This window comes from Dysidea avara, chromosome 8 (genome assembly GCF_963678975.1).
Source record: "Dysidea avara chromosome 8, odDysAvar1.4, whole genome shotgun sequence".
Lineage (NCBI taxonomy): Eukaryota > Metazoa > Porifera > Demospongiae > Dictyoceratida > Dysideidae > Dysidea > Dysidea avara.
Genome location: NC_089279.1, coordinates 19,104,608 through 19,125,028, shown reverse-complemented (window position 1 = coordinate 19,125,028; position 20,421 = coordinate 19,104,608). Strand labels below are relative to the sequence as shown.

Genomic DNA, 20,421 nt, shown 5'->3' with positions numbered 1-20,421 from the left:
GCTATGGTCCCTACTCTAGTTGAAAATTCCATGTGTACTTGTTAGTATGCATTCCAGCTCAATTTTTAAAATTAGTAAAACAGACTTTTATTTGCTCAATAGATAGAGTATTTTTGTTGATCTTAGTTTGTTGAGTTCGAAATGGCTGCTTTGGCAATGCACAGTGCCTACAAAATTGAAAAGAGGTACACTTTTTCTCCAGATGTACATTATAAAGGAAAAATGACACAATTGATTTAAATGAATTAATGTTGGAACTAACTGCAAGTGCATCCTGAGTAAGGAAATGTAGAATAGTGTATTAGCTATGCACCATAATGGCTAGGCTCTAATTAAAAAATACAGCACAAGCATCTGCGTGCCTCTGGAATCAACCGTGTGCTTCATGAATGTTAAGCCGACTTTGGAGTGGTTTATATATTTGAGTTGGTGACACAACAATCAGAAAATTGTTGTGTAGATGAAAATCACTAACTCGAGCAAAGCACTTATACTGTAGTAAGCACCAGTGAATATCTTCCGCCTCACAATACATTTTTTTAAAGTTTCAGAGTAATCTGCATAACATTACAAGGCTATAAAAAGGACTACAAAATGACACAAAATCCACTTAGACGTAACACGTATGATGAAACTAAGATTTCCATTATGATCAGCATATGGACAAACCCCATATTGATTTTCAACCCCATAGGAACTACAGTAAAGCAATCCCAATTAACATGCAAGTTAAATGCATATTGTTATTTTGTGCCAGTTCTATAATGGTTAATTTAAAAATCTTGGACAATGGAATGCCTACTGTAGGTGAGACAAAAGCTTGATCTTATTTTATGTGAATAATTGGCCACAGCTCTAAATGTTGCTCGGATTCTCATAAAATTGGTACTAAGATTTGCTTCAATAGCTCCTGTAAGTGTACCAAATTTCAGTTTCATTGGAATATGAAATTGTGTATTATGGTGGATTTTGCAAAGTGTGAAGAAAATAAAAGAATAAATTTTGGCCACTTGTATCTTGGCTTAGGCAATTTTCATCAAATTTGGTACTGTATATATATATATATCTAATCCAAAACAGCCAAGCTGTAAAAAAAGTGTGCGGCCCTCACAAAGGCTATGGTGAAAAAAGATGTGAAATCCAAGGTGTCGGCCAAGAAATGGCTGTGACGGTAGGTTAATGGTAAAAATTTTAATAACAACAATTCAGGTGAATTTAGTGCCGCTTGGTCTTGGCACAAAATTCACCTGAATTGCTGTTATTAAAATTTTTACCATTAACCTACAATCACAGCCATTTCTTGGCTGCCACCCTTGGATTTCACATCTTTTTTCACCATAGCCTTTTTGAGGGCCGCACACTTTTTTTACAGCTTGACTGTTTTGGATTAGATTTTACTTCTTTTTGTATTTGTATACACCAAAGCTGGCCTATTGCCGGCTTTGGGGCTTTTTTAACCTATCGTTTTTTCTTTACCACAGGAAGAAGAAAAGATGAAGCAGATGTTAAATACTTTAAATATTTCTGAATTTATCAGTAAATGTACAAGTTATATATATAATACATATATTTATTACAGAACTCTCTGCATGGTGGTTTCTTTGTAACTTAACACTCTACAAGGTGACTTCTTCTAGCTGATCTCTCTACAGGGTGATTTGTTTGTAGCTGAATTCTGTACAGGTGATTTGTTTGCAGCTGAGCTCTTTACAGAATGGTTTCTTTGTAGCTGAACTCTCTACAAGGTAACTTCTTCTAGCTGATCTTTTTACAGGGTGGCTTGTTTGTAGCTGAATTTTCTACAGGGTGACTTGTTTGCAGCTGAACTCTCTACATGGTGGTTTCTTTGTAGCTGAAATCTCTACAAGGTGAATTCTTCTAGCTGATCTTTCTACAGGGTGATTTGTTTGTAGCTGAACTTTCTACAAGGAAACTTCTTCTAACTGATCTCTGTACAGAGTGAATTGTTTGTAGATGAACTGCCTACAATGTAACTTCTTCTAGCTGATCTCTCTACAGGGTGATTTGTTTGTAGCTGAATTCTGTACAGGTGATTTGTTTGCAGCTGAGCTCTTTACAGAATAGTTTCTTTGTAACTTAACTCTCTACAAGGTAACTTCTTCTAGCTGATCTTTCTACTGGGTGATTTATTTGTAGCTGAATTTTCTACAGGGTGACTTGTTTACAGCCGAACTCTCTACATGGTGGTTTCTTTGTAGCTGAAATCTCTACAAGGTGAATTAATCTAGCTGATCTTTTTCTGGGTGATTTGTTTGTAGCTGAACTCCTTACATTGTGTCTAGTTTCTAGCTGATCTCTCTACAGGGTGATTTGTTTGTAGCTGATCTCTCTACAAGTTGATTTGTGTGTAGCTGATCTCTCTGCAGGTTGATTTATTTTAGCTGAACTCTCTACAGGGTGATTGTTTCTAGCATATTTCTCTACAGGTTGATTTGTGTGCAACTGATCTCTCTACAAGCTGATTTGTTTGTAGCTGATCTCTCTGCAGGTTGATTTGTTTCTAGATGATCTATCTACAAGTTGATTTGTTTGTTGCTGATCGCTCTAAAGGTTGATTTGTTTGTAGCTGAACTCTCTGCAAAGTGTTTTGTTTGTAGCTGACCTCTCTTCAGGGTGATTTGCTTTTAGCTGATCTCTCTACAGGGTGATTTTCGGTAGCTGACCTCTTTTCAGGGTGATTTGTTTCTAGCTGATCGCTCTACAGGTTGATTTGTTTGTAGCTGAACTCTCTACAGGGTGATTTGCTTGTAGCCGAACTCCTTACATTGTGTCTAGTTTCTAGCTGATCTCTCTACAGGGTGATTTGTTTGTAGCTGATCTCTCTACAAGTTGATTTGTGTGTAGCTGATCTCTCTGCAGGTTGATTTGTTTGTAGCCGATCTCTCTACAAGGTGATTTGTTTGTAGCTGAACTATCTATAAGGTGATTTGTTTGTAGCTGATCTCTCTGCAGGTTGGTTTGTTTTAGCTGAGCTCTCTACAGGGTGATTTGTTTCTAGCCTATCTCTCTACAGGTTGATTTGTGTGCATCTGATCTCTCTACAAGCTGATTTGTTTGTAGCTGATCTCTCTGAAGGTTGATTTGTTTCTAGATGATCTCTCTACAAGTTGATTTGTTTGTTGCTGATCGCTCTAAAGGTTGATTTGTTTGTAGCTGAACTCTCTGCAAAGTGTTTTATTTGTAGCTGATCTCTCTACAGGGTAATTTGTTTGTAGCTGAACTCTCTCCACAGTGACTTGTGTGTAGCTGAATTCTCTAGAGAGTGACTTAATTGTAACTGAATTCTCTACAGGGTGCATGACTTGTTTATAGCTGAACTCTCTTCAGTGTGACTTGTAATGTTCTGAATCTCTACAGTGATATATCTGCTTAACTCTCCACAGGGTGACTTGCTTCTTGCTGAACTCTCCATAAGATTAACTGTTTGCAGTTGAACTCCCTATAGAATAACTTGTAATGTAATAGGATTCTATAATGGAGTAAATAAATTAGCCGAATGCTCTATTAGGGTGACTGTTCTATTAGAGTATCTCGATCTTGCATTTGCTACACGAAGTTGGCTTTCGAATCATAAACTCAGTGGTTTGTAATCCGATTCTTCTGTACTATTGCAAGAACTTTCTATGAAGATTATTCCAGCTATACACCGGTTTTCAGCTCATTGCTCTAAGCGGTTTGCCTATAGGCATGAAAACTAATACTTTTTTATTCATAAAAATCGATCGCGTAATTGTGATACAGGTTGGGTTTTGTGCCATATCTTCATGGTCTTTATCTCAATTCCTTTCAAACCACTAAAAGACACTTCTATGATGGTTACTCCATCTATATAGCAATTTTCAACTCATTCCATGAAGCAGTTTGCCCTGTAGGAGTGACAACAAATCGATCTTGTTTTACGCGAATAATCGGTCATAAATCCTGAACCATTCATCGGATTTGCACCAAATTTTATGCTAGGATTCGCCTTTGGACTCCCTTTCTGTGTGCCAAATTGCAAGGCGATCGGAGTATGTGTTTGCGTTTTATAACAATTTTTGCAAGTGTGCGAAAACACGAAGAAGAAAAAAACGAAGAAAAAAATTGAAACTTTGGCAGCTCGTATCTCGAAAATGGCTGGAGCGATTTCCTTCAAATTTGGAATGTAGACTCCCCTGGCTGGCGGACAATTCTTTAGCAAATTTGGTTCCAATCGGATAAGGGATCACCGAGATACAAAGGTGTGCAAATTGACGTTTTCTTTCTGGCGCGCCGGCTTCTTGGGCCGCACGGCACACTACCGTGTGTCTTGATCTGTAAATATACTCACGGTGTGGCGCGCCGGCTTCTTGGGCCGCACGACACACTACCGTGTGTCTTGATATATGTACAAATTTTCAAGGGACGTAATTTTCGCATATTTAGTCACAAAATTTTCATCCTCAAAAATTAACAATTATCCAGGCTAGCTTTATGCTTTCTAATCCTTGAAAATAAAACTGCAAAAATCCTGAAATTTGTCGATCTACATACCTTGAAAATTTTGTACGTATACGGTATGTGGACTCTCCTACCTGGTTCCAATTGGTTAAGGGATCACAAAGCTAAATATACTTCCAGTAAATCCTCAGGTACATTGACACATGTAGTTGTTCACTAGATATCGAGGCATTAGTTTTCCATATCAACATTTTCCTTGAGCAGCATATTTATGCAATGAAACTATTTAAAGCACTTATATTACTGTAAAGGATACTGGATACCTGATAGATGCATGCAGGGGCGGATCCAGACTTATGGAAAGGGGGGTCAAAATGAACTGAGGCACTACATTGTCTCTGGTTTGATAAGGTGAGACCAAAAAAACGAAAAAAGGTCACAGCCAGCTGGCAATAGCTACTCACCTCATCAACCAAGCATTTATAGCTGATAAAGTACATAAAAATCCTTAAATAGCTCACTACACACTGTTCTAATACTATGACTGCTCTATTAGAGTATCTCGATCTTGGTATACTAAAAATTTTTGGAGGGGGGGTCAAGAGCTCCCTTTGACCCCCCCCTGTATCCGCCCCTGACATGTAACCTATCCATTAATGATCTAGGTTGACTAATAACGATTGAACACAGAGACTACTCCTCTATTTACTTGAACATGATTACCACACCCTCTTATCAGTATTTTTATAATGTTAGTACAGTGAAAATAAAGAATAGTAACTTGGTAGGTAGAACACTGACTCAAGATACTCTAATACAATAGTTACCCTAATAAAACAGTCAAGCATGTAAAGCTGTATGCTGCAATGCTAAACAACTGGTATATCTAAATAATATTAATTTAAAAATGAAGTAGGGATCCAAGTGATAAAAAATAGTGAAACAAGAGATGATTGGTGGGATTACAGCATAGCTCGGTGGGAAAATCCATAATTTGGCATTGAACATAATAACATGCCAATGTAGGGGTTTTCTCACAGAGCTATGCTGTAATCCTATCATTCATTGCTTGTTTCACTACTTTTTTTTGCTTTGGATCCCTACTTCAATTTTGAACTAATATACTAACCCACTGAACTGCAGTTACTTCCTGTAAATCCTGAGGTACATTGACACATGTAGTCGTTCACTAGATCAATACAGGTTCCACCATTTTCACATGAGTCAGGGGAACAATCAGTTATATCTGATTCACAGTTATTACCAGTGAGACCATCAGGACATATACATGTGTAATTTGCACTTCCATCTATACAAGTTGCATTGTTCTGACAAGGATCAGACATACAGTCATCAATTGTATCACTGCAGTTCCTTCCAGTGAAATCTGGTTGACAATTACAAGTATAGTCAAGATGTTGGTCTATACATATCCCTCCATTAACACATGGGTCAGGGTCACACTCGTTAGTAACATTAGCACAAAGTCTTCCCTCATATCCTGGAGCACACTGACAAGTAAAGTTGTTATTCACCTCCACACATGTACCATTATTAAGACATGTAACATTTTGACATACATCAATACACAAAGCACTGCCATCTGATTGTTGTTCACAAGTAGAATTAATTGGACAAGCATCACATGGGTCTATGCATATGACATAACAAGGGTTATCACAATACTACAACACACATGAATACATAATACATGCCACAACAAACAAGTTAGCAAAAGCTTATTTCTTATACACACTATCAACTTTATCAATGTTATATGGTTGTGTGGGCAATAAAATACCAGTGAGCATGTCAGGAGACTGGTACAAAATGAGGTGAATGAATCCTTTTCCTCCAGATTTCAGCACATGTACCAGGTGCTTAGTTTTCATGCAACTGAGTAAATAATTCCTAAAGTATTATTATTGTACTTTCTGATCCTAAGTGTTAATTGGAGAACTCTAACCATTGGCCATAGTTAAACAGTAGGGATTCCCCAGAATGTAAAACAACTTCTCATAATGGCACCATCATAAATATTTTACATGTCATAATGCTTTCTTTAATGTATCGGATGCCAAATCTAGCATTTAAACCAAGAAAACCATTCCTGATCTGCGTACTTGCCTACCTGACTACAGTCAAATTGTTGGAAACATGAAGCAATCTCTCTTTTAGGTGACAATAACTAGTGCTGTGAACTTGAAGTGTTTAACAAACAAATTATAGTAACTGGTTATCGGTAAATCAGACATGATTACAGGTGTATCTGAACATGCCTTATAGAAGCCTTTGGGTATTCACAACAATAACGATACAAACTTAGTGGGTAATGTTGATATATATATCCACTCTCTACACCTTGCCTTTGTTTTCATCTTCATTTCATCTTGCTTTCATTTTCTAATACTCTACCAACTCTTTCATGCAGGTGTATATCAAGACACACGGTAGTGTGTCGTGCGGCCCAAGAAGCCGGCGCGCCACACTGTGAGTATATTGACAGGAAGAACGAAAACGTCATTTTCACACCTTTGTATCTCAGTGATCACTTATCCGATTGGAACCAAATTTGCTACACAGTTGTCCGCCAGCCAGGGAAGTACACATTCCACATTTGAAGGAAATCGCTCCAGCCATTTCCGAGATACGAGCTTCCAAAGTTTCGTGTTTTTTTTCTTCGTTTTTTTTTTGTTCTTCTTCGTCTTTTCGCACACTTGCAAAAATTGCTATAACAAGCAAACGCGTACTCCGCTCGCCATGAAATTTGGCACACAGAAAGGGAGTCCAAAGGCGAATTCTAGCATCAAATTTGGTACAAATCCGATGAATGGTTCAGGCGTTATGACCGACTATTCGCGTAAAACAAGATCGATTTGTTGTCACGCCTACAGGGTAAACCGCTTCATGGAATGAGTTGAACATTGCTATGTAGATGGAGTAACCATCGTAGGAGTGCCTTTTGGTGGTTTGAAAGGAATCGAGATAAAGATATGACACAAAACCCAACCTGTGTCACAATTACGCGATCGATTTTTACGAATAAAAAAGTATTAGTTTTCACGCCTACTAGGCAAACCGCTTATAGTAATGAGCTGAAAATCGGTGTATAGCTGGAATAATCTTCATAGAAAGTTCTTGCAGTAGTACAAAAGAATCGGATTACAAACCACTGAGTTATGATTCTAAAGCCAACTCCGTGTAGCAAATTCGAGATCGAGATACTCTAATAGAACAGTCACCCTAATAGAGCATTCGGCTAATTTATTTACTCCATTATAGAATTTTATTACATCACAAGTTATTCTGTAGGGAGTTCAGCTGCAAACAGTTAATCTTATAGACAGTTCAGCAAGAAGCAAGTCACCATGTGGAGAGTTAAGCAAATATATCACTACAGAGATTCAGAACATTACAAGTCACACTGAAGAAAGTTCAGCTATAAAAAAGTCATGCACCCTGTAGAGAATTCAACTACAATTAAGTCACTCTCTAGAGAATTCAGCTACACAGAATTCAGCTACACACAAGTCACTGTGGAGAGAGTTCAGCTACAAACAAATTACCCTGTAGAGAGATCGGCTACAAACAAATCAACCTGTAGAAAGATCAGCTACACACACTGCTTGAAGGTTCTTAGTTTACTAATTTGTTAAGATGCCTTACTGTAGATATACTGATAGTAAAGTGTCAGTAAACTTAAGTATATGGAACATATTTATTTTACTAAGTTTTAAACTCTCAGTAAAACATCAGTGAATGCGGGATTACTCAAAAACTACTAAAATAACAAACAATTAACTGTTCCATGTACTGGGGATATACCACTGTAGTAAACTAAGATACTTCAAGCAGTGACACAAATCAACTTGTAGAGAGATCAGCTACAAACAAATCACCCTGTAGAGAGATCAGCTAGAAACTAGACACAATGTAAGGAGTTCAGCTACAAGTAAATCACCCTGTAGAGAGTTCAGCTAAAACAAATCAACCTGCAGAGAGATCAGCTACAAACAAATCACCTTATAGACAGTTCAGCTACAAACAAATTACACTGTAGAGAGATCGGCTACAAATTAATCAACCTGCAGAGAGATCAGCTACGCACAAATCAACTTGTAGAGAGATCAGCTACAAATAAATCACCCTGTAGAGAGATCAGCTAGAAACTAGACACAATGCAAGGAGTTCAGCTACAAGCAAATCACCCTTTAGTGAGTTCAGCTACAAACAAATCAACCTGCAGTGAGATCACCCACAAAAACGCACCTTGTACAGAGTTCAATTACAAACAAATTACCCTGTAGAGAGATCAGGTAAAAGAATTCACCTTGTAGAGAGTTCAGCAACAAAGAAACCACCATGTAGAGAGTTCAGCTGCAAACAAATCACCTGGTAGAAAGATCAGCTAGAAGAAGTCACCTTGTAAAGAGTTCAGCTACAAAGAAACCATCATGTACAGAGTTCAGCTACAAAGAAACCACCATGTAGAGCGTTCAGCTGCAAAATTCACCTGTAGAGAGTTCAGCTAGAAACAAATCATACTGTAGAGAGATCAGCTAGAAGAGGTCACCTTGTAGAGAGTTCAGCTACAAAAAACCACCACATAAAGAGTTCAGCTGCAAATAAATCACTTGTAGAGAGTTCAGCTACAAATAAATCCCCCTGTAGAGGGATCAGCTAGAAGAAGTCACCTTGTAGAGAGTTCAGCTACAAAGAAACCATCATGTAGAGAGTTCAGCTAGAAGAAGTTACCTTGTAGATAGTTCAGCTACAAACAATTCACCATGTAGAAAGATCAGCTAGAAGAAGTCACCTTGTAGAGTGTTCAGTTACAAAAAAACCATCATGTAGAGAGTTCAGCTGCAAACAAATCACTCTGTAGAGAGCTCTTCAGCTACACAGAAACCGCCATGTAGAGAGTTCAGCCTCAAACAAACCACCTTGTAGAGAATTCAACTACAACAAATCACCCTGTAGAGAAGAAGTGACCTTGTAGAGAGTTCAGCTACAAAGAAACCATCATGTAGAGGGTTCAGCTGCAAACAAATCACCCTGTAGAGAGTTCAGCTACAAAAAATCACCCTGTAGAGAGTTCAGCTAGACGTAGTCACCTTATAGAGAGTTCAGCTACAAAGAAACCATCATGTAGAGAGTTCAGCTACAAAGAAACCACCATGTAGAGAGTTTAGCTGCAAACAAATCACCCTGTAGAGAGACCAGCTAGAAGAGGTCACCTTGTAGAGAGTTCAGCTACAAAGAAACCATCCTGTATATAGTTCAGCTACATTTCAAGTCACCCAGCAGAGAGATCAGCTGCAAAAAAAATATCCTGTGGGGAATAATGGGCATGTAATAAACATATGTATATAATTTGTATAATTACTAATAAAATCAAGTATTACAAATCTTCTTTAAGTTCTTTTCTTCTTCCTCTGTTAAAGAAAAAAACACATGGGTTAAAAAAGCCCCAAAGCCAGCCATAGGCCGGCTTTGCAGTATACAAATACAAAAAGAAGTGATATCTAATCAAAAAAAGCCAAGCTGTAAAAAAAAGGTGCAGCCCCCAAAAAGGCCATGGTGAAAAAAGATGTGAAATCCAAGGTGGCGGCCAAGAAATGGCTGTGATGGTAGGTTAATGGTTAAATTTTAATAACGACAATTCAGGTGAATTTTGTGCCGCTTGGTCTTGGCACCAAATTCACCTGAATTGTCGTTATTAAAAGTTAACCATTAACCTACCATCACAGCCATTTCTTGGCCGCCACCTTGGATTTCCCATCTTTTTTCACCACGGCCTTTTTGGGGGCCGCACCTTTTTTTTACAGCTTGGCTGTTTTTGATTAGATCATATTACGTAGATGTTTCAGAAACACTTATATAATCATGCTTCTACAAAAGATGATACATACGTATATACATGTAGATAGCTACATTTATAACAGTTGGTTTTGCAACAGCAAACAGATTACTGTAACCAGATCACTCAACTATTCATCACATGGGATGGCTGTACCAGAGGTTTGGTTGTTGTAAACAGTGAGATTGAGTTAATCTAATAAGGTAGTCACAATTTTGTTACAATAGAGTCACATGTTACACTAACAAAAATAAAAGAGTGATTGTGATGCAAAATATCTGTCAACTGTTGGTCTGTGTTTTATTCATTATAACACTAGTGGCAAATGTTTCAACAAACAAAAATTATACTTGCATCGATTATAACAGAATGGTTACCTGTTACACGCAACGCTACACTGGATAGTGCCATTATTATATCTCCATTTGTTGTGTTAACAAAACTATGTAGATTAAATGTGATGTTGTCTCTCATCTGATCACTAACAGTAAATACTCTACCAGTTGATATTATTAACTGATACATTGACTCAAATGGAGAGGATATAACTACTGGTGGTGTAGTTCCATTGATGAGGAAGTCACTACCGCTAACTGACTCTCCCACCATCATGTTATCCACAATATCAAAACTTAAATAGCCAATTGTAACACTTGAATTGATGATGAAAAATGCTGTAAACAAATCTGATCCAATAGGCGAGTTTACAGAAATGAGAGACAGATATTCATCTTGATCAAACATTGCAGTAAATTGTGGAACTACAGGAAGTAAACAACAATGGTAGATGGAAAAACACTTTAATGTGTCTATATTGCATATATTTAAACTAGTGAGTGCAAATATGAATCAATATACAAGATAAATTGACCAGGGTGATTACATTATACTGTATGAGCAATTTCAGCTTGGCTATAAAAATATGTAAATTCAAAGTATGAGTGAGATAACCAGACATGATATGTACTAATGGCTAATGGGTTATCAAACAGTATAGGTAGTACTGTTTATTATAAGTAGGCATTGCCCATAAAATGACGAATGCCTCTTAAAATGCCACCTTTAAAAATCATCCTAGAGACACTTTACATGACGAAAATCACCATACGGAGTAATATTAGTCCACCTAAGATCAAATACGGCTTTAAAAACAAGAAAATACTTGCAGGTGGGATAGACTGATATTCATCTTGATCAAACATTGTAGTAAGTTGTGGAACTGGAGGAAGTAAACAACATTGGTTGATAAAAGTATTTTAACATGTCTATATTAAACTATTGGGTGCAAATATGAATCAAAATACAAGCCGAGGGTGATTACATCATACCATACGAATAATTTCAGCTTTGCTATAGAAAATATATATGTACATTCAAAGTATGAGTGAGTTAACTGTAAGGATATGATATTTACTAGGATTATTAAACAGTACTGTTTAAGTAGGGATCATCCCTAAAGTGATGCATGCCACCTAAAATTCTAGATCTGCTTTAAAAGTCATCCAAGAGACACCTTATGTCATGAAAATCATCTTACAGAGTAATATTAGTCCACCTAACATCAAATACAGCAATACATGTAAAAACAAAAAAAATTAACAAAATCACCTAAACTCGAATTTTTGTCTGCCACCCTGCCTGCCTGACCACAGTCACAAAGCTGGAGGCCAAACAAAGCACCATAATAACAAACTCACCAGTGTCATGTGCCTTTTGGAGTTCTGACGAGTGTGCATCCTCTGCACCGTGTCTTTCCTTTTATCTTCAATCAGGCTGGTTGTTGCCATATCAGGGCATTAATTTTCCATATCAACACTTCCATGAGCAGCAGATTTAGATGCCACAAAATTATTAAAGTGCTTACATTACTGTAAAGGGTACTGGACACACAATAGATATGTACCTGTAACACGCCCATTGACAATCTAGGTTGACTAATAATTATTGAGCGCGGAGACTACACCTCTACTTACTCGAACATGATGACCACACACCCCTTATCAGCCTAGCCGTATTGATAATGATAGCATAGTGAAAATAAGGAACAGCGACCACTCCCCTTGGTAAGCGGGATGCTGACTTGAGATACTCTAATACAGTAGTCACCTTAATAGAACAGTCAGACATGTAAAGTTGTATGCCGCTAAACAAACTAGTATATTTAATAAAAAAAATATTTATTTAAAAAATGAAGTAGGGATCCAAGTGATAAAAGTAGTGAAACAAGAGATGAATGATTGTATTACAGCATAACTCCCCTACTTTGGCAGTGAACATAATAATTGTTATAACATGCCAATGAATAGGGATTTTCTCACAGAGCTATGCAGTAATCCCATAACTTGTTTCACTACTTTTTCTTTCTTGGATCCCTACTTCATTTTGAAATTAATTATAATAATTATGTAAAAATACTAACCCACTGAACTGCAGTTCCTTCCAGTAAATCCTGAGGTACATTGACACATGTAGTCGTTCACTAGATCAATACAGGTTCCACCATTTTCACATGAGTCAGGGGAACAATCAGTTATATCTGATTCACAGTTATTACCAGTGAGACCATCAGGACATATACATGTGTAATTTGCACTTCCATCTATACAAGTTGCATTGTTCTGACAAGGATCAGACATACAGTCATCAATTGTATCACTACAGTTCCTTCCAGTGAAATCTGGTTGACAATTACAAGTATAGTTAAGATGTTGGTCTATACATATCCCTCCATTAACACATGGGTCAGGGTCACATTCATTAGTAAAATTAGCACAAAGTCTTCCCTCATATCCTGGAGCACACTGACAAGTAAAGTTGCTATTAACCTCCACACATGTCCCATTATTAAGACATGTAACATTTTGACATCTATTAATGCACAAAGCACTGCCATCTGATTGTCGATCACAAGTAGAATTAATTGGACAAGCATCACATGGGTCTATGTGCATACATAACAAAGATTACCACTGGACGCTACAATATATAATGTATAAGAATAGTCCACACAATAATTTCCTTATTAACATACGGGTTAACAAAAGCTTATAAGTCATGCTTTATTTATTGCTGGAAGCATTATTATATGGTTGTGTGGACAATAACACACAGGGTCAAGAGACTGGCCAGGTGAATGAATATTGCATCTCGAGTAGGCATGAGGCTATTATGCTCCAAAAATTGAGCATTACGCATTGCACTACTACAAATCAACACCTTGTGAAAAGAAAAGGGACACAAAGGAGGACAAAGGTAAGTCCATGATGTACGCATTGTACATATTGTGGTATGCCAAAAGGCACGTCTCGGGATGAAGCGACATCAAACAGTGAAAAAATCAAGTCCATAGCCATAGCCGTTATCAAGTTACACTTGCTTGAAGGCACCAGGCAGGAAGTTAGTCAGTAGAAAATTGCATTGAATATATATATTTTTAATTTTGTAACAGTTTATTGGAAGCCGTTCGGATCAAACTGAAGGCACTTTTGGGCTTGGTTATAACAAACCAATACTGCCAAGGTGCCAGGATGGAGTTGTGAAGCTGGTTTTTTGGTGAATTTTTTGGCTAGGAATACCCAAATCTCCACGATCCCTAATATACAGTACTACCAAACTGTATGATTATTCTTAACCTATAATGGCTATTGGCCACTGCCACCATATGGTGGCATGGAATCATAACTTACTCATAGAATAAACTTTAGCCTCGTTATAACTTGTAAAATGCATTTCATAGCAAGATGTACTAGTACTGAAATGAACACGCCCATACAGTTCCCGTTTCTGGGACAACTGGATCTTTCCTGGGCTAGTGCTCATTTGTTATGTAATAGCATAAAGTGTGACCTTCTATTTATAATAGGCTTGTTCTTCGAAATGAAAACCAGTAGCTGATAACAAAGAAAGTGTTATATGTCGATGGAGACAGGTAAAAGCTTTGTGGAAAATGTTATGTACTTAGCATTAGGGAAAAGTAGGCAATGATAGAGCTTGGTGTGGTGGAAGGGTGGATAGCTAGGAAAATAACTGTGTATATATGAGCACATATGTGTAATGGAGTCCTCAATATACTCCCAGGGGTGGGCCACAATAACCAACATATACATGTTAACAGCAAAAATGGGACAAATCATGAAGAAACCAGCTGTGGAATGGATCGCACTATAAGTACACTGGACACCTTTGTAAAATAGTTAGTTGGGATTCCGTTGTTTTACTGGGGTGGTTTTTTTTCGAAGTTTAGACTTTGTTGTTTGAAAACTTCCCTGCAGTTACTTTTATGTAAACAAAAACAACACAATCGACCTCTTTATTTTATAGTGAGTATTTTGATATATGGTTACTAAGTAGTTTTGTGTAATGGACAGTTAGTATGATGTGACTCGGCTATTCGGCCAGTATTCTCAGAGAATTTGGCCATGTATGACAATATATGGTCAATATATAGCCAAAGAGAGTAATAACAATATATCTACTCTCTGCAGCTTGCCGATAGTTGATGTCATCTTCTCCAAGCACAGAAACCATGCTAAAGCTTTATTGTATTCTTACAAACTGTTGCTGTATGTAGATGTTTCAGAAATACATATAATTAACCTTCTGTAATAGCTACACTTATAACAATTGGTTTTGCTACAGCAAACAGATTACAGTATTGTATATGTTGAGCACAGTAGGGATATAACACTTCTTATCATTTTACTGTGATTTAATATCATGCACTACTCCAACTTGTTTCAGAACTTTTATTGATGAGCTATGGTCCCTACTCCAGTTGAAAATTCCAATTTTATTTTGTGTACTTGTTTGTTAACTTATTTGTAATAATGTTTATGTTTGTGAAAAGGGTCTTCCAAATTTACAAGTTTGACAAGTCACAACTCAACATGTGTTTAACCTATTGTCTTAAAATTACATCCAGGAATAGTGCTATGTTAGGAGTGTAAAGTGACAAAATTTCAGGCTGGTACCATACTCAAAACTCACGTTATGGATTGCCAAGTACATGCAATTGGAAAGGCTATAAGACCCCTTTTTGCAGACCAGGTCACATATATTATTATGACTGGTGAGCCCATGCATACCGTGAAAGAAAAGACACCCTGCCTCCTAGCTTTATCAATTATCATCTGAAAAGTGAAGTATCCATTTACACTTCGTTGTCAGCCATGTTAGACCCATTACACAGCACTACGAATCAAGAACTGTTCGAAAAGCACCCCTGCAATTCACACGATACTGCATGCATCAAAAGAAAGAGATGAGCACGCCCCAGTTACATCAATTCAGTATCATCAGAAAAGTGAAGTATCCATCACTGCTACCTCCAAATTGACACTTTTCGCTGTCAGCAAAGATGAATGGGACACAAAGGAGGACATACCATGACAAATGCATTGTACATACTGCGGTATGCCAAAAGGCATCTCTCAGGCCAAAGTGATGTCAAACAGTGAAAACATCAAGCCTGTAGCCTTCTATGCTTGTCTGAAGGCATCAGTCAGTCAGTCAGTTACTCAGTCAGTCACTAGAAATAACAAAATTCCTTAGCAACTTGTTGAAAGCTTTTCGGGTTGATCTCAAGGCTGGTTTGGACTTAGTTTTGTCCAACCAATACTACTTCATAGTCGTCTGGGAAAAGTGAGGTTGGTAATGTTTTTCATGGGCCATGCCTACTCCTTTATGGTCCCTAGTATACAATACAATAGTACTGTATGATTGAACAGTCATATGTTTTACCAACAAAGGCCAAAGGTGATTGTGATACAGAATATCTCGGTCTATGCTACGTATATTCATTTCATAACACTTGTGGGTAATGCTTCAACATACATATTATACTTAATACTTGCATATATTTATAATAGAATAATTACCTGTTACACGCAACACTGCACTGGCTAGTGTCATTACCATATCTCCATTTGTTGTGTTAACAAAACTATGTAGATTAAAGGTGATGTTGCCTCTCATCTGATCACTAGCAGTAAATTCTCTACCAGTTGATATTGTTAACTGATACATTGACTCAAATGGAGGGGATATAACTACTGGTGGTGTAGTCCCATTGATGAGGAAGTCACTACCACTAACTGACTCTCCCACCATCATGTTATCCACAATATCAAAACTTAAATAGCCAATTGTGACACTTGAATTGATGATGAAAGATGTTGTAAACAAACCTGTCCCAGCAGGTGAGTTTATATTAATGAAAGACTGATATTCATCTTGAGCAAACATTGCAGTAAATTGTGGAACTGGAGGAAATATAATAACAATGGCAAATGTGACTGGATTTTCAAAATCAACCATAACCATATGAGCACAAGAGCCTAAACTGAGATAATACCAGCATCATGTTGCTGCACTATCAGGCTAAAGATTTCCACACTAAACGTGCCATCAACTTGTTTGGTTTGTTTTTGACAAATGGTTTTCTGGCAGCCTGTATAACCACACTAGACTTGTCTACAGCTCTGTATATGAAGAACAGGGACGTACTGGAGAGGATTCAAGCACTCTGGATGGACAAGCAGGGAGCTGAATGTGTGATATATACTTGTTCTTTGAGATTTCAACCTATGAAGTGTCCTTGACAGGTTGTGTGCGAGTTTGTGCCTTCAATTACTCCCCCATACATTTGAAGTCTACCTTTTTCCCCCTCCCCCCCCCCCCCCCCACACACACACACACTGGATTGGAATACATATACTTACTGGACTCGACTACTTGGACTGGACTTGACTACTGGACCCAATAGACTGACTTTTTTGGTCTTACACATTATTAAAGATGAATGTGACTGGGACTGTGAAAACAAGGGCATGCGATACGTTAAATTTGCTTATTTTTAAATTTGCATGGTTCTGTTATGAGCATGCAATTCTCTGCTCTTATTAATCTTCTCACTGCCACAACTGCCATATGCCATATGGCAGGTATCAATATATATAAACACTCATAGCATCACATTCTAAACACTCTGTAGCTTCATTCGAGTGTTTTAATGGCCCCTGTGCTTATCCTGTAGCAGATACGCCCTTAAATGGTCCTTTGAGTGAACAGGAACAGGAATAACTGATCTCTCGCACATTATCGTGTGGTTAGATGATACAATTGTGTACTTTCGAAGTGTCAATAACAAGCATTGCATTCGAAGTGATAATGGCATTACTAATAAAGAGAAACAGTAAGGAGAGGGATTATATAGGTTGGAGCGGACTTTTGTACACCTCAAAACAGTGACCTTGTGCCTGTATGCGCATGCATACTTGCTCAAATGCTGAAAAACCAGACTTAGAGATAATCACTTCAACTGTAAACAGGTTAGCAATGTCTATTGTATTGTTATAAATAGTGCTAGCCAGTAAAGTTGTAAATTCATGTTTGGTTTCACTTAGATTGATTTTTGCATTTTAAAGTTATATAATGGCTTTGTGGTTGCTCTTGTGTAAACATCAACTCGATAATCAAATTCCTTGTTCTATAGTGAGTAATTTGATACATATATACTTTTATAGGATTATATGGTATGGTGTGCAAGTTACAGCAGTTTAGAAGCAGTATATTGGAGCCTGTACAAATATGGCAGTGAGGGGTTAAATTGTTAAATAACTTTGTATTATAAGTTACAGTATGCAGGTATCCTATTCCAGTAATGAGATATAACCTGCTATGTGATGGGGTGCAGTTTGTGCTCGCGTGCCATCTTTTCACAGGTTCAGGCATGTATTATAATAGGCCTAGAGTATTCTATTATGGTAGCAGAATCAGTCCTGACAATGTAGGATAGAATTTGGAAAAGGTTTGATTTGAAACTCCATACACATTTTACTTTCAAAATTGGTTTTTAGAAAAAAATATTCACTCCAGTAGTCTACCCCAATATTCCAGTTTAATGATTAGACACTACTCACTTTGAAAAATAAGCATCTTGAACTTAGATGGTATCATAAATTAAATACATATACGTGCAGTATATATGTGCGATATGTGATAAATTATTAATTGGCAAACAATTAAATGATCTATGTACAACCAACACTAACCTTCTGAACTGCACATCCTACCGGTGTATCCCATGGGGCACTCACATGTGTAGTTATTTAAGAGATTTATACAAGTACCACCATTTTCACATGGACTTGGAGAACAGTTGTCAATGACAGTACTACAGTTCTGGCCAGTAAATCCTAAGGAACACTCACACATATAGTCATTGGTTAGATCTAAACAAGTTCCACCATTATCACATGGGTCAGGGTCACATTCATTAGTAACATTAGCACAAAGTCTTCCCTCATATCCTGGAGCACACTGACAAGTAAAGTTGTTATTCACCTCCACACATGTCCCATTATTAAGACATGTAACATTTTGACATACATCAATACATAAAGCACTGCCATCTGATTGTTGTTCACAAGTAGAATTAATTGGACAAGCATCACATGGATCTGTGTATATAACATAACAAAGATTACCATTATACATTACAATATAAAATGTCCACATAATAATTGCCGTAACACACTGGTTAACAAAAGCTTATATGTCATGCTTTATTACTGGAAGCATTATTATATGGTTGTGTGGACAATAACACACAGGGTCAAGAAACTGGTACAATACCAGATGAATGAATACTGTATCTCGAGATTTCACCACATGTATAGGTGCTTAGTCTTCATGCAACTGAGTAAAATTATGACTAAAGCGTTATTATTGTACTTTCTAAATCTATTCTTGAAAGTGTAAATCTGGAGATCTTACACAATTGACCATCAAATCATCACTAGGTTTGACAGTGTTAATAGTAGAGATTCCCCTAAAGAGAAAACTGACATCTGATGATGGTGCCATGTGACAAAAGATCCAAATTATTAGATACATTAAAACCAAGAAAACTGAACCAATGTTAAATTGACAAATAACCTTTCTTGGTCCATCTACCTACTTACCTGCCTGACTAAAGTCAAAATAGTGGCAACCAAACTATGCATCACACAATGCACAATCTCTCTCTCAGGTGACAATACGTCACTAGCACAGTGAACTTGAGCTGTTTAACAAACAAGTTATTGAAGCATACATAGTTAAATATTGACTGGCCATTGGTAGATTTGCAGACATGATCACATGTACATGTGTATCTCAACATGCCTAATGGAAGCCTTAGGGTGTTTAGAACACTAGCAATAATAAATATTCTTAAGAGTGAAATGGTGTTGTATCCACTCTCTGCACCTTGCCAATAGTTCCATCTCTAATTCATCTTGCTGTCATCTTCTCCAAGCACAGAAACCATGCTAAAGCTTTATTTATTCCTAGAAACTGTTTTCTTACAATTGCATATCATACTGTACGTAGATGCTTCAGAAATACGTATATAACTACACTTCTGTAAAAGCTACACTTATAACAGTTGGTTTTGCTACAGAAAACAAATTACTGTAACCAAATCACTTAGCCATTTATCACATAGGATGACTGTACTAGAGTTTTGGCTGCTGTAAACAGCAACATTGAGATGGCATAATAAAGCAATCACCCAAACACAATAATAATTTACAAATAGGGCTGTGCAATTATATCGATTATGCAATTAATGTTGCTTGTCAGTTTAACCCGGTCAGCAGGTCTTACCCTGTTGTGAGTGGGTTGCCACCATCAACAGATGGTGGTTGTTTTGGTAGGTGTGCAGGGTTCCATGGATTCTCCTATTAATTCTCAAATAGGCCCCTTTTCAACAATTTTACATGATGTATATAGCATGTTTTACTACAAAAGGCTTGGAGGTAGGAATGCTTGGGGATTCTAACATTCTCTGAAGCCACAAGAATTTCCACATGCCAAAGAAAGGCAACTGCCTTTCCCTCCAAGCCATAGGAACCGTAAAACCTCTGGGATATTCACTGCACACCCACCGCAAAGAATGTCCTCAAATCAAAACGATTTCCAGGTTGGTGTAAATGTTTGCCGTATCGCACTGAACCATGTTGAACTGCTTGTATCAAATGAACCATGTTGAACCGCTCTGGAGTGGACCTGCTAGGGATGGTTCGATCTAGTTCTACATACCCAATATAAACAGTTGTGACCTTGCAATTCAGCTTAGT

General features: G+C 37.4%; 1 protein-coding gene across 2 annotated transcripts in view; it reads right to left on the bottom strand.

Moving 5' to 3' along the window:
- Positions 1-20,421, bottom strand: part of LOC136264455 (neurogenic locus Notch protein-like) — a 58,180-nt gene that overhangs the window by 26,265 nt on the left and 11,494 nt on the right. The window contains exons 4-8 of one of the 2 annotated variants that reach the window (XM_066059191.1): positions 18,352-18,759; positions 16,177-16,560; positions 12,720-13,241; positions 10,678-11,061; positions 5,570-6,091 (exon numbers count right to left, since the gene is read on the bottom strand). In XM_066059191.1, coding sequence (XP_065915263.1) covers positions 5,570-6,091; positions 10,678-11,061; positions 12,720-13,241; positions 16,177-16,560; positions 18,352-18,759 — 2,220 coding nt within the window. The remainder of the gene's footprint in view (positions 1-5,569; positions 6,092-10,677; positions 11,062-12,719; positions 13,242-16,176; positions 16,561-18,351; positions 18,760-20,421) is intronic. The other variant, XM_066059192.1, reaches the window with a different exon arrangement.